The sequence below is a fragment of the Schistocerca americana genome, chromosome 1, assembly GCF_021461395.2.
Source record: "Schistocerca americana isolate TAMUIC-IGC-003095 chromosome 1, iqSchAmer2.1, whole genome shotgun sequence".
Classification (NCBI taxonomy): Eukaryota; Metazoa; Arthropoda; class Insecta; order Orthoptera; family Acrididae; genus Schistocerca; species Schistocerca americana.
The window spans coordinates 711,377,574-711,392,735 of NC_060119.1; the positions used below are offsets into that span (position 1 = coordinate 711,377,574).

At 44.2% G+C, this 15,162-nt stretch overlaps 1 protein-coding gene across 1 annotated transcript in view; it reads right to left on the reverse strand.

Moving 5' to 3' along the window:
- Window positions 1-327: 327 nt before the first annotated feature.
- The window catches only part of LOC124593761 (transmembrane protease serine 9-like), a 108,133-nt gene continuing 93,298 nt past the window's right edge, over window positions 328-15,162 (reverse strand). The window contains exons 9-13 of the mRNA XM_047132113.1: window positions 14,449-14,588; window positions 8,854-8,951; window positions 5,348-5,454; window positions 4,906-5,099; window positions 328-471 (exon numbers count right to left, since the gene is read on the reverse strand). Of these exons, the coding sequence (XP_046988069.1) occupies window positions 328-471; window positions 4,906-5,099; window positions 5,348-5,454; window positions 8,854-8,951; window positions 14,449-14,588 (683 nt within the window). The remainder of the gene's footprint in view (window positions 472-4,905; window positions 5,100-5,347; window positions 5,455-8,853; window positions 8,952-14,448; window positions 14,589-15,162) is intronic.

A 15,162-nucleotide genomic window follows, 5' to 3' on the forward strand; every position in this document is an offset into this window, starting at 1 on the left:
GGCCTCTTGACCACTCTGAACAGTGTACAGATTACTTGTAATTTTCTACAAATGCGATTCATCTGAGGCTCGTGGCAATAATATAAAGAATCAATAAAAAATTTGTTTTCAGTTCTCAACGGTGTAGTGTTACATGATACAGTCCATGTGTTATAGAGGTCTAAGGTATGTTAATGCCAAAATTGATTTACTAATTTAACTAGATATAGATGGAAGGTACAGGGAAGCAAAAATACACTGCAAAATAATTAAGAAAGTAGAGAGATTTTGGTTGAAGTATCTTTATTCTCTCGGCTGAAATCAGATTACACGTCTGGCATGAGGTTTCTAAATGTACTGGTTGATGAAGTCCGTGAAAGCGGCCACCCGGGTGAAGACGGAGGGGGCGTCCTCAGCCCCACAGGGCCACATGCCCCATGACACGATTCCGATGAGGGCACCGTCCTGGGCCAGTGGGCCGCCAGAGTCACCCTGCACAATCAGAGTACGCAGTCAGCAAACACAGTCTCACCATGTACACCCGCAGACAGCGGAACAACCTGCGCTACACTACATGACCAACTTAAACACCTCAGTTGTCAGTTGATTTGACTTCTTAAACAAAATGGACGAAAAATAGTCATCAGCCCAAGACGCTAGTAGCTTATAACGCTGACTCTAGCCTTGATACGGTTTCAGTTCGGTGAGAACGGAAACCAACAAGTTTCTTCAGGTAGGTCACATCTAATGGAAGCAACTCACTGACGCTTACATATCGCAGAGCTATCAAATTGCGGGTACATTAACTGGTACGTTTCACTCAATAGTCGAAGTATTTCTGGACATTTTATGTGCTACTAAGATTTGTTGATTTAGCGGCCTTGTCGATACACAGTAGGGTGCTTGAATGATCGCCAAAAGCAGGAGCGTATGTGTGCAGCCCTGTGAACTTAGCTGTTGTCATCTTAGGCGATGTCGTTATCCACAGCATACCCTCCACGAAGATGTAGAAGAAAAGGCAACACTTGGTCACGGAGAATATTCTGATAATCATCCTGGTTCTAGTTCATGGTACGTGAATGAGTGGTCCGAAATCACTGTGCCAAAGAAATCCTCAGAACATTGCAAAACAACCTCTGGCGTGAACAGCCCCCTCCACATACTGCAGGTAAATCGTCTCACTGGGACATGGTCCACTCGATGCCTTACAACAGTTGAAGAGAGCCTCCCACGTTAGGAGTACCTGAATGAATGGTCCAAAATCACTGTACCAAAGATAGCCTCAGAACATCGCAAAACCACCTGTGGTGTGCAATACACCCTCCATACACTGCAGGTAAACCGTCTCATTGGTCCTCGGTTCACTTGACGGCCTGCAACGTTATAAGAGAGGCCTGACTCGTTGTTCCGCACAAGACATCTTTAGTTAGCTTGTGTCCAGATTCTGTGTTGTTTGGCCCACTGAAGACTTGCAGCTGTATGTGCCGCTATAAGCAATGGTCTTTTGTGAGATATCCGACTCCAGACGCTCATTCCATGCAGCTGCCTTCACGGTTTTTGTTTGGAACCTGGTTATGGTGGAATGCATTCATTGACAGCACGAATTCCTGTCGTGTGAAACCGGTTGTCTCTGAAAACTCTGACCTGTCACATTCGATTAGGATGTATCAGCAACCATTGTTCTTACTCCATGTTACATAGCTGTAAGAAGTAAATGTAATATAATGCGCATACATAGGGGCAGAAATCCATTCCAGTACGATTATGCCATAGGTGGTAAATCATTGGAAGCGGTAACGACCGTAAAATACTTAGGAGTTACTATCCGGAGCGATCTGAAGTGGAATGATCACATAAAACAAATAGTGGGAAAAGCAGGCGCCAGGTTGAGATTCATAGGAAGAATTCTAAGAAAATGTGACTCATCGACGAAAGAAGTAGCTTACAAAACGCTTGTTCGTCCGATTCTTGAGTATTGCTCATCAGTATGGGACCCTTACCAGGTTGGATTAATAGAAGAGATAGACATGATCCAGCGAAAAGCAGCGCGATTCGTCATGGGGACATTTAGTCAGCGCGAGAGCGTTACGGAGATGCTGAACAAGCTCCAGTGGCGGACACTTCAAGAAAGGCGTTACGCAATACGGAGAGGTTTATTATCGAAATTACGAGAGAGCACATTCCGGGAAGAGATGGGCAACATATTACTACCGCCCACATATATCTCGCGTAATGATCACAACGAAAAGATCCGAGAAATTAGAGCAAATACGGAGACTTACAAGCAGTCGTTCTTCCCACGCACAATTCGTGAATGGAACAGGGAAGGGGGGATCAGATAGTGGTACAATAAGTACCCTCCGCCACACACCGTAAGGTGGCTCGCGGAGTATAGATGTAGATTCCTTGTTGACACGTTGGTCAGTCTGCTTTGATACACCAACAAATTGAGGAACTTCATTTATGATATGGTCAAGGGCACGTCAAAACACTTACCATATTTCTGTCATCCTGAAACATCTCCACATCGACCCATTTTACTGCGCTATTTCCGTACAACAAACTGGTACATGCAAATGAAAATGAGCGTTTGGCGTCATTGGCCGGGAGGCCCCTTACAGGGCAGGTCCGGCCACATTGGTGCAGGTCTTATTACATTCGACGCCACATTGGACGACCTGCGCGCCGGATGGGGATTAAATGATGATGAAGACAACACAACACCCAGTCCCTGAGCGGAGAAAATCCCCGACCCAGCCGGGAATCGAACCCAGGCCCGTTAGGAAGGCAGTCCGTCACGCTGACCATTAAGATGTCGGGGAGGACAGACTGGTACATCAAATCATTTCACTTTCATTACTTATGTCAGTGGTCGAGGGTCACATGGCTGTCTGGTACCAGCTTTACATCATCTAAAGCGCACCAAACTGAATAGCGTACTTTTTTAAGACAATGACTAATATTTTGTCCGGTAGAACTTATGTCTCATGGATTTTATCTACTGTAGAGTCCACAGCTCATGATCTAGTGGTTAACGTTGCTGTCTCTAGATCAGGGGGTCCTGGGTTACAGTCCGTGCTGGGTCAGAGATCTCTGCTGGGAAAATGGACCTTATGGTGTCCTCATCATTGATGTGTAGGAAACTGATCAATCCCAGATGGTGTCTCCTGACCAAAAATACCATGCTATCATTTCATTTTATTTCATCCACTGTAGAAATGGTTGCACTCACAAATTTCATGTGGTTTCGAAAGTCCCCTTTAAGCCAATTCTCAGTCTGTAGCTGACTGATTGCGGCGCAATCTGCCTCGCACGTCCTCGCACACTAAGGTGACGAAAGTCATGGGATAGCGATATACACAAATACAGATGGCGGTATAAAATGGCGGCGCATTGGTGGAGTTGTGATTTGTACTCAGGTCGTTCACGAGAAAAAGTGCCCAATGTTACTGTGGCCTCACAACGGGAATTAACAGACTTCCAACGTGGAATGCGAGTTGGAGCCAGACGCATGGGACTTCAGATTTCGGAAATCGTTAGGGAATTCAATATTTCGAGATCCACAGTGTCAAGAGTTTGCCGAGGATACCAAATTTCAGGCATAACCTGTCACCATGGGGAACGTTCTTGCTGATGGCCTTCACTTAACGATTGAGAGAGTGACGTTTGCGTAGAGTTGTCACTGGTAACAGACAATCAGTACTGCGTGAAATAACCGCAGAAATTAACGTGGAAGGTACGACGAACGAATCCGTATAGACAGTACGTCGAAAATTGACATTGATGGGCTGTAGCAGCAGACGGCAGACGCGGGTAGCTTTGCTAACAGCACTACATCACCTGCACCACCTCTCCTGAACTCGTTACCGTATCGCTTGGAATGTAGACTAGCAGAAAACCGTTGCGTGGTCAAATGAGTCCCGATTTCAGCTGGTAAGAGCTGACGGTAGGGTTTGAATGTCACGCAGACCCCACGAACCCATGAACCCAAGTTGTCAACAAGGTACTGTGCAAGCTGGTGGTGACTGCATAATGATATAGGCTCTGTTTACATGGAATGGAATGGGTTCTCTGGTCAAAATACATTCGAGCATTGAGAGGAAATGTTTGTGTTCGGCTGCTTGGAGACCAGTTACAGCAATTGATGAACTTCATGTTACCAAACAACGGTGGAAATTTTGTGGAAGACAGTGTCACCAAGCGACAGTTATTCGCGATTGGTTTGAAGAATATTCTGGACAGTTCGAGCGAACAGTTTGGCCACCCAGATTGTCCGACGTGAATCCCATGGAATATTTATGGGACATAATCGAGATGTCAGTTAGTGCAGGAAATGGTGCAACGGCATCACTTTCGCAATTGTGGACGGCCATGGAGACAGCACGGAGGAGGAGGAGGAGGAGATTAGTGTTTAACGTCCCGTCGACAACGAGGTCATTAGAGACGGAGCACAAGCTCGAGTTAGGGAAGGATGAGGAAGGAAATCGGCCGTGCCCTGTCAAAGGAACCTTCCCGGCATTTGCCTGAAGTGATATAGGGAAATCACGGAAAACCTAAATCAGGATGGCCGGACGCGGGATTGAACCGTCGTCCTTCCGAATGCGAGTCCAGTGTGCTAACCACTGCGCCACCTCGCTCGGTGGAGACAGCATGGCTGAATATTTCTGCAGGGGAGTTCCAAAGACCTGTTGAGTTCATGACACGTCGATAAGGCAACCATAGATTCTTCAGATAACTGAAATTCAAAACGTATCACATTGACGATTTAAGATAATTGTTATGTTGTGTGCAGAGGATACTTCTGACATCAACCAGTGCGTAAAACGCAAATGTTTATACGCTCAAGGATATCCTTATCCAACACTGCTCAGGTGAGTTAACAGTATGTTGCTCCATCAGAACAGACGATCCTGGTGGCATGTGTACCTTGCAAGCGGAGATGCTTCCGTCGACGGGGCCGGTGCAGACATTGTCGTCGTTGAGCGGGCTGTCACCCAGAAGCAGCGCGCACTCCGTGTTGCTGATGACGCTGACGTCGACCCACTGCAGGATGTCGGGCATGTGCGGAAGAATGCCGGTGCTGGTGCTGCCCCACCCAGACAGCGTCGCCGACGAACCAGCTGCGAAGAAAGTCAAGTATAGCTGCAAGTACTCGGCTTACAGGCAGTGTGGCTTCACGAGGGGTTTCAGTGTAATCTGAATTAGCAGTAGTAGGAAACAAAAGAAGAATTCAGACCATGTGAAGAAGACAACTAGTGGTCAGAGAAAGTAATGACACAAAGAGTAAAATAATCATAAGTTTCTAGTAGTGACGCCACTCTAGAGAGGTACTCGTGAAAACAACAGCTGACACCGTTGACAGTCTTACCACTTGGGACGGATCCAGCGGTAGGGAGCGGTATGGCCTGTACGTTGCCGCCCAGGGTCAGGCTGGACTGCAGCTGGAAGACGGCGACGTCGTTGATTGCGACGTTACTGTGGAACAAACAACATCAGAGTATCTTAACACACGCGTTCACTTTGAAAAAGTAATGTTGCTGCAGTTGCACATATTGGTGCCTCGATCCATATGGACGTCTGACTTCTAGTCAAAGCAGTGTACCATAAACAGTGTCCCTATGTGTTGAAAGACAGAATGACAATTTCGAAACTCCACTATTAACGATATTACAAAGTTGTAATGATAATGAGCGTAAGGATTTGGTGGCCGGGAGACCCCTCGCGGGGCGGTTCAGCCACCGCTCCACAAGTTCTCTTACGCCACTACGCCGACTTGCGAGTGAATGAGGATGAAATGATGATGAAAGACACACACCACCCAGTCATCTCGAGGCGGAGAAAATCCCTGACCCCGCCGGGAATCGAACCCAGGACCCCGTACGCAGGAAGCGAGAACGCTACCGCAGGACTACGAGCCGCGGACACTAAGTTGTAATGACAGAGAAATAAAGGACCAGATTATTGCATCGTCTCTACCCGAGGCCCAAATTCCCACTGAAGAATAAAAGAAGCTTACACATTAACTTTTGTCACTCAACTATTCCAGAGAGAGAGAGAGAGAGAGAATTGCCTGAAGGTTATGTGTGATGTTTGTGTAGAACAGGTAGATATATTCGTGAAAGGAAACGATAAAATGATAATTTTCATCAAACATATAATAAGCCTCTTTAGCATTCATTTTGCAAGACGGCCGCAGTGTCCATGCGTTTCTAGGCGCTTCAGTCTGGAACCGCGCGACCGCTACGGTCGCAGGTTCGAATCCTGCCTCGGGCATGGATATGTATGTTGACCTTAGGTTGGTTAGGTTTAAGTAGTTCTAAGTTCTAGGGGACTGATGACCTCAGATGTTAAGTCCCATAGTGCTCAGAGTCATTTGAACCATTTGAACCATTCACTTTGTAAACATAAAAGAGAAACTTCCCGTTTTCCGCTCTCATTAAATAGTGCAGTATTGGTGATAACCGATAGACAAGTATTCAGCCAATCTGAGGGATCCAAACTTCCAGGAAAATCCAGAAAATAAATGACTGCTTTAAAATAAAAATCCATTGAAGCCGATTATGTGTCAGGCAGAATGCTGCACATTGTGATACACCCAACACATCACACCCCAGTTAGACACACATTTGCCATTGTCATATTAGTTTTTAAGGCAGCTGTTTGGACAGCTGTTTTAACATTAACGAGCTTTTTAAAATTTTGCGAGAAGCGATGTACTTCAGACTTGTTGAACACGTCTGAAGGTACGATAGTGTGAAACACTGACAATTTCGATTCTAGAAAATAATTTCTACTGAATATGATATCTAAGATTTTACTATCGTAGTATAGCAGTTCAGCTACTACAATTTTCTATGATCTCACTTACGCATTTGCCTGTGAATATTACAGCAACAGTATACAGGAATAATTTACAGATTTCAAGATATAGTAAGGAATAGATCAATTTCGTATTTACGTTATAGAAAGCAGGAGCCATGCGAGGCAGTTTAGTCAGGTTTCATGAGAAGTCGTTTTCTGACGGGAGAAAAGAAAACAAAAGTTTTTGTGTTCCACAGTGTTCACCGTCGGATCCACCGCTGTTGGTATTGTCATACAGATAAAGCTAATATAGTTCTTTCTTAAAACAGCTAGATTTCATTTTCCGCTAAATACACTACTGGCCATTGAAATTGCTACACCAAGAAGAAATGCAGATGATAAACGGGTATTCATTGGACAGAAATATTATACTAGAACTGATGTGAGATTACATTTTCACGCGATTTGGGTGCATAGATCCTGAGAAATCAGTACCCAGAACAACCACCTCTGGTCGTAATAATGGCCTTGATACGCCTGGGCATTCAGTCAAACAGAGCTTGGATGGCGTGTACATGTACAGCTGCCCATGCCAGCTTCAACACGATACCACAGTTCATCAAGAGTAGTGATTGGCGTATTATGACGAGCCAGTTGCTCGGCCGCCATTGACCAGACGTTTTCAATAGGTGAGAGATCTTGAGAATGTGCTGGCCAGGGCAGCTGTCGAACATTTTCTGTATCCAGAAAGGCCCGTACAGGACATGCAACATGCGGTCGTGCATTATCCTGCTGAAATGTAGGGTTTCACAGGGATTCAATGAAGGGTAGAACCACGGGTCGTAACACATCTGAAATGTAATCTTCACTGCTCTAAGTCCCGTCAATGCGAACAAGAGGTGACCGGGACGTGTAACCAATGGCACCCCATACCATCACGCCGGGTGATACGCCAGTATGGCGATGACGAGTACACGCTTCCAATGTGCGTTCACCGCGATGTCGCCAAACACGGACGCGACCATCATGATGCTGTAAACAGAACTTGGATTCACCCGAAAAAATGACGTTTTGCCATTCGTGCACCTAGGTTCGTTGTTGAGTACACCATCGCAGGCGCTCCTGTCTGTGATGCAGCGTCAAGGGTAACCGCTGCCGTGGTCTCCGAGCTGATAGTCCATGCTGCTGCAAACGTCGTCGAACTGTTCGTGCAGGTGGTTGTTGTCTTGCAGTTGACTCAGGGATCGAGACGTGGCTGCACGATCCGTTACAGCCATGCGGATAAGATGCCTGTCATCTCGACTGCTAGTGATACGAGGTCGTTTGGATCCAGCACGGCGTTCCGTATTACCCTCCTGAACCCACCGATTTCACATTCGGCTAACAGTCATTGGATCTCGACCAACGCGAGCAGCAATGTCGCAGTACGATATACCGCAATCGCGATAGGCTACAATCCGACCTTTATCAAAGTCGGAAACGTAATGGTACGCATTTCTGCTGTCAGCACGTTGTAGGTGACGCCACCGGCGGGAGCCTTGTGTGAATGCTCTGAAAAGCTAATCATTTGCATATCACAGCATCTTCTTCTCATCGGTTAAATTTCGCGTCTGTAGCACGTCATCTTCGTGGTGTAGCAATTTTAATGGCCAATAGTGTATCTTTATTGCTTTGTTTAGTTTGAAATGCAAGCGCTTTCGGGCTCATATCGGCGCCTGGATGGGCATCTATCACAGATGCTCTGCATCATCAAATAGCCTGCACCTCATGTCGAGATTTACGACTGACTAAAATTATTTTCCTGAGATCTCGTCTTTGGCATCGAAATCTATTTTAATACCTAAACACTCTAAAATACATTTAAATATCTCACATTATGTTTTCACAGGAAGGGATTGCAGTTTTGCTTTCTTTATGACTGCTTCAGTGTGCAGCAATCAATAACAGATGTTGGTATAGCTTGTCAATCAAATCGCAGTGAAAGAGATCCTATGTATAATCATTGGTGAGACGTTACTAAAGCTGTTACACATTTCGAACACGCTGATCGCAGACAGTGTCTGTATCACTTACTCAATTTCCTGGTAGGATGGATGCCTTATCTCCTGCGCCACTTGCACCCTCTGCTCGATGGCCGAGTCAGACGTCAGGGAGTTGATGCCGGCCACGGCCTAAAACACACAACAGAAGACACAATCACAGAGAGCTCTTCCCATTTCCTACAAGAGTTTTAGCTGTCATTGTTTTCAAAAACACTGATAAGACTAAATGTCTGGGATCCCATCTTAAACATATACTATGTGCTATTGATTCATTCAACAAATGAATAGCTGACGTAACAGAACAATTGATGAGCTTCGGCTCGCATTCTCAGTTGAAAAGACAGTATAGACTTTTTATAACTTAATATGGAAAATGATATTGCGCCATAACCAAAGATGTTGAGCCACGTCCTCCAATCACCGTAACAAAACAGAAATGATTATAACGCGTTTTACTACTGAGTAAAGAATAAAGTAATACCCTATATGACGACTGTCTAAAAAGGCGCGGATCGTGGTTGTCACGAATAAAGGAGGAAGAAAATGGGAGGTCTTGAAAATGACAAAGAATTCTTGAAGATTACAGACTGTGTTTCGTACACGTGCTACCGAGCTGCTGGCCCACCGGAAGCAGAAAACATTCCGTAGAATAAAATGTAGACATTTGAAAGTTTCCTCATTTTCTTTTAATGTTTGTTTGAGTGTATCTGACTAGGAATATTTGAATGGAAACGAATAATGACTTATCGGAGGGTAGCATGGATGAGATACACTGATTCCTTTTAGGGAGCATTCTCGATAAATTTTCTATAAATTTAATCAGACCACGACAGGGAACAACTTTTTGTCCACTGGGGGCCCAAAATGTGACTCCTCTTTATTAGTTCCTGACTCTTTCAAGGTAGGTATATGGACGATCGCTATGATATACTGTTTCTTCTTATTACCTAAACATATTTCAGCACCTATGTGCCACCATCAGTGGGTCTTGTTTATTGAAAACTTATTATTTGTATATCAGATCGATCCTCCTACGCCGGCCGGAGTGGCCGAGCGGTTCTAGGCGGTACAGTCTGGAACCGCGCGACCGCTACGGTCGGAGGTTCGAAACCTGCCTCGGGCATGGATGTGTGTGATGTCCTCAGGTTAGTTAGGTTTAAGTAGTTCTAAGTTCTAGGGGACTGATGTCCTCAGAAGTTAAGTCCCACAGTGCTCAGAGCCATTTTTGATCCTCCTAGTTTTCCTCCCAAAGGTATCTATCACATCATATTAGAAGGGCGGGCTTTGGCGCAAGGTTGCAAGAAAGGAGTTTTCAGTGCTGAGAATAGCCAATGAACAAAGGTTCTCCTGAACTTGAGTATTTCGAGGGATTTAATCCACTTCATTGCTGAGAATTATCTCTCACCACACGAACTTAATGCTGGGATGTGAATTAAGTTCTATTTAAAAGCACATAACATAAAGCAATATTCTTTACTTATCATACTATAGAGTCTTCACTTGACGATTAGAGGCTGCAAAAAATAATTTAACTGATAGAAAAAACCAGTTAGTGAGAAGTAGCAGTTAGTTCAGTAACCGCTCATCAGATGAGCATTTTTCCTTTCATTGTCGACTTTAGACGTCTAAGTCTAGCTCCCATCCTTTTGTGAACTTGCCTCACACACACACACGAGCTTCTGTATCTCAACGTTGTTTCCATATGGTTTGCTTTCCATAACACGTTTGAAGGCTTTTGGATCACCATCCCCCAAATAATGAAAATAACGTAAATTATACCACTGAGAAGAGTGATCAAATATTGTTTTTATTCTAGCAACCTCCACACCACCACTGTTGCCTAAGTAATTTGCTGTACACTTATCTCTATGTTCATTATTCACTTTATTAACACAGCGAGAGTATTTTGACATAATAGCCAAATCGATCACTTTTCCAATGTCAACACTTGTAGCTGTAACAATGTCATTGTTGGAGGTATGACCCCGTTCGTGCTATGTACCATCGAAAGCTACTGAGGTCACGGGAATTTTCATTTTCTTTGACTGCTGTTTCTACAACCTCACGCACAGTGTCATGGGCTACATCCTCCGCTGCAGAGCCTAATGCATAGCTGTACATGACAAATTTTGAAGGTGGTGGAGGAAGGTTCGTTACACCACATAGCATAGCTCCCGCTGGTCTTCATTTACCGATAGCTCGCAGCCCATACATTAATCTAATGTTCACATAATAAACTGAACTGTCATTGATTTTCACTGAATCAGAATTGGAAAACTTGCAACTGTCATTACTTATACTGCAGATTAGTACAAACATACAACACTTTTTGCGACACTGATTCTGTTCGACAACTTCAGAAAATTTACTATGTCGAGAATCTCAAAAACTTCCTTGCCCTTTTCAAGCACTTTATACATATTTTCAGCGTCTTTGAGCTTCCTACTGGACGCATTAGTAACAGGGGAAAGTGCAAACATTAGCTGGGGTTCTGTGGATCAGCCGCGTTGGCACATCTTGGTCCTTCCAACGTTGAAGACATTAAAACAATGTTTCCTATTGAGTTTAATCTGTTCTTCATTTACATCTGCCAATTCACACGTTTTCTGAACATTTTTCCACTAGCCGTTGACATCTTCACAGAATGATACAAAAAATGCGCGAGAATTTTCTTCGTGTATTCACCACACGTGAATAAATTCCAAAGTCAAAGATATAAGCAGAAAACTAGGGAGCATATTTCGAGGCTGGCGAGCAGTGAAGCCACGAATAACACAATTAATCACTGGAAACTAGCAGTTTTAAAATCACGATGAAAGACTGACAGATCTCCAGTCGACCATGACAGGGAGAAAAACTGAGAGGCCGGCCGCTGTGGCCAAGCGGTTCTAGGCGCTTTAGTCTGAAACCGCGCTGCTGCTACGGTCGCAGGTTCGAATGCTGCCTCGGGCATGGATGTGTATGATGTCCTTAGATTAGTTAGGTTTAAGTAGTTGTAAGTCTAGGGGACTGATGAGCTCAGATGTTAAGTCCCATAGTGCTCAGAGCCATTTGAACCATTTGGAAAACTGAGAGGATCACTTCGGAAAACTGGTAAATTAATATGGTTCGGATTGGAGTACAAGAACGTGCAGTAGATCATTTTAAAGAGGTGCTGGACCGCTCTTCGCCTGACTCCTGCTCAAGAAACCTGCCTGGCTGGGGTGGTCCTGCCAGAAGCTTAAGGTCGCACCAGCACTGCTCCCTGGGTCGTAGCGGAGTGCAGGGTTGCCATTTAGGCGGGACTGTCCCGAATATCCAGCTGAAAACCCGACTTCCGATAAAACTTGTCGGGATAGGAAAAAATTGCTGTCGCATAAAAATGGACAAAATTTCACACAATACTGCGGACTCCGCTTTAAATTGCTCAGTATGGAGTTAAAACTGAGGCACAAGCTTGTAAAAGTTACTGAAATTTAAAATTCTGCTTTTGGTTTTAGTCAGACAGCTAAGCTGGCAAACCTGACTCAACAGCTGTTGTTTTCGAGTAGCTAATCCGGAGTCGACTATAGCGGTGCTTAGTCAATCTCTGCAGGAACAACTAAGTTGTATTGTGCTGTTTCGTTCGTGAAATATTTTCACAAATATGAATTCGTCAGCAGACAGCGAAACTAAAGAAGTGTCTGTGTCGAAAAGGAAACAAAAGTTGAAATCTAAGTTCGCGAGTGAACGGTGCAAAGTTTACTCGTTGCTTCGGAAAGGTGAATATGATAATGATGCCCACTGGACTGTGTGCCTCTCAAATTTCAGTGATTCTTATGAATATGAAAATGACGTTAAAAAGCACACAAACATTGCAACACAGAGAACGTCTGTTCAACTTCCGATAAAATTTGTCGGGACAGGAAAAACTCGCGATCGCATAAAAATGGACAATATTTCATTTAATATTGTGGTCTCCGCTTTAAATTGCTCAGTATGGAGTTAAAACTGAGGGATAATCTTGTAAAAGTTCCTGAAATTTAAAATTCTGCTTTTAGTGTTAGTCACAGAGCTAAGTTGGCAAACCTGACTCAACAGCTGTTGTTTTCGAGTAGCTAGTCCGAAGTCGACCATAGCAGTGCTTAGTCATTCTCTGCAGGAACAACTAAGTTGTGTTGTGCAGTTTCGTTCGTGAGGTATTTTCACAAATATGAATTCGTCAGCAGACAGCGAAACTAGGGAAGTGTCTGTGTCGAAAAGGAAACAAAAGTTGAAAACTAAGTTCGCGAGTGAACCGTGTAAAGTTTACTCGTGGCTTCGAAAAGGTGAATATGATAATGATGCCCACTGGACTGTGTGTGGTGTCACCGCCAGACACCACACTTGCTGGGTGGTAGCCTTTAAATCGGCCGCGGTCCGTTAGTATACGTCGGACCCGCGTGTCGCCACTATCAGTGATTGCAGACCGAACGCCACCACACGGCAGGTCTAGTCTAGAGAGACTCCCTAGCACTCGCCAGTTGTACAGCCGACTTTGCTAGCAATGGTTCACTGTCTACATACGCTCTCATTTGCAGAGACGACAGTTTAGCATAGCCTTCAGCTACGTCATTTGCTACGACCTAGCAAGGCGCCATATTCAGTTACTATAATTACTTCAAGAATGTCTTCTGAACAGATAATATTGTGATTCATGTACCGTCAAGAGCGACGTTCATCATTAATGGATTAAAGTTAAGTATCAAACTAATTGTGACCGATTTCTGGATTATCATTCCTTGTCATGTTCCAGATCTCACGTCAGTATAGTTCTTCCCTCCTCACGCCAGCCTGCGTGAGCTAAAACGCGTGCATTTCGCCCTTCACTCGTTGGCTCTTCTGCCAACACAAAACTGTGTACCTCTCGTATTTCCGTGTTTATCATGAAGATGAAAATGAAATTAGAGAACACATAAACATTGCAAAACAGAGAACGTCTGTTCAACTGTGGACCTCGACAACGCAGATGAAAGTAAATTCTATTCTAAGTCGTATGTGCATTTTGTCTAGGTTTCGTAAAAGTCCCGATTTCGTTGAAAAAAGATTGGCAGCCCTGACGGAGTGCACAAACCTCCTCGCCATGGTAAAGCGGCTGTCCTCGGGAGGCACTGCTGTATGGTTACGAAAGCTAGACCCTTACAAAAAGAGGTACAAGCGAGTGGAATGAACTTCATTAGACACGTGAGTGGATGTACTTTAATGGATATCAAGAGTAATTATGACATTATAGCTGTACAAAATACGAACAACATAAGTGACACAGTATCAGATAAGGTGGAAAAAACGCATAAGCCGAATGCCAGACGCAAGTATCATTAAACCAATATAAACCAAGTTGCGAAAGATCTTCAGGAACACTAATGAAGAGATAGCGTTACCAATTATGAAGCACACGGAACGGACCAAAAAGCGCATCCTATTATGTACATTCCGATGGTGATAATGATGATGATGACCCTCTAGAGTAAGATTTTGTGCTTCTTGCACCGAATGTTGCAGGAAAGTCTAGAACGTGCTACATGTGGGCAACGTTTAAATTTTCTGTTCCTTCTTGTTGGAGACAGACTTGGCAGACGTTTCTGTTGGCGCCTAGTTGTGACAGCTGAGCGCTGTGTGAGCCACTCACCTCGTAGTAGCCGCCGACTGCCGGGTCGAGGCAGTGCCCCGCCGTGACGACAGCATTGGCGGACACGATGGAGCCACCGCACGTGTGGGAGGCGATGCCGAGCATCACCCACTGCAGCGACACCTGGTACGGGAACTGGCCTGCACAGGCGGAGACAGCTGCTGTAGTCGACACACACACTCCTTATAAAAGCACGGCATCTGACACCACCACAGAGAGACATTAAGGGGGGTAGGACGTCAAACGGGCCGACTTGGACACAATAATTTTTTTTACATGTGAAATTTTATCATTTTTTCACTTACTATTGGCTGCATTTGTTGCTATAGGTACACTTTACTTCATAAGTAAGAGAGACCGTTCGATGAATTTTGCACATCACACAAACCATACTTTCAGGTGTCTGAAACTCTACAATCTATTTAATTTATGAAAAAATGAATGAGCTGTTACGTTTTAAACTTTATGTTTAGAAAATAATCAAATTTTGTAGTTAATTATCTCAATTTTTACCACAGTTTATAATAGATTTGGAAAATTCTAGAGTTTCATACACTTGTAAGTATGGTTTGTATGCTGTGCAAAATTCATCAAAGAATCTCTCTTACTTGTGAAGAAAAATGTAGCTATAGCACCAAATGCAGCCAACAGTAAGTGAAAAAATGATGAAATTTCGTATCTAAAAAAAATTTATTTTGTTATGTTTTTGCACTT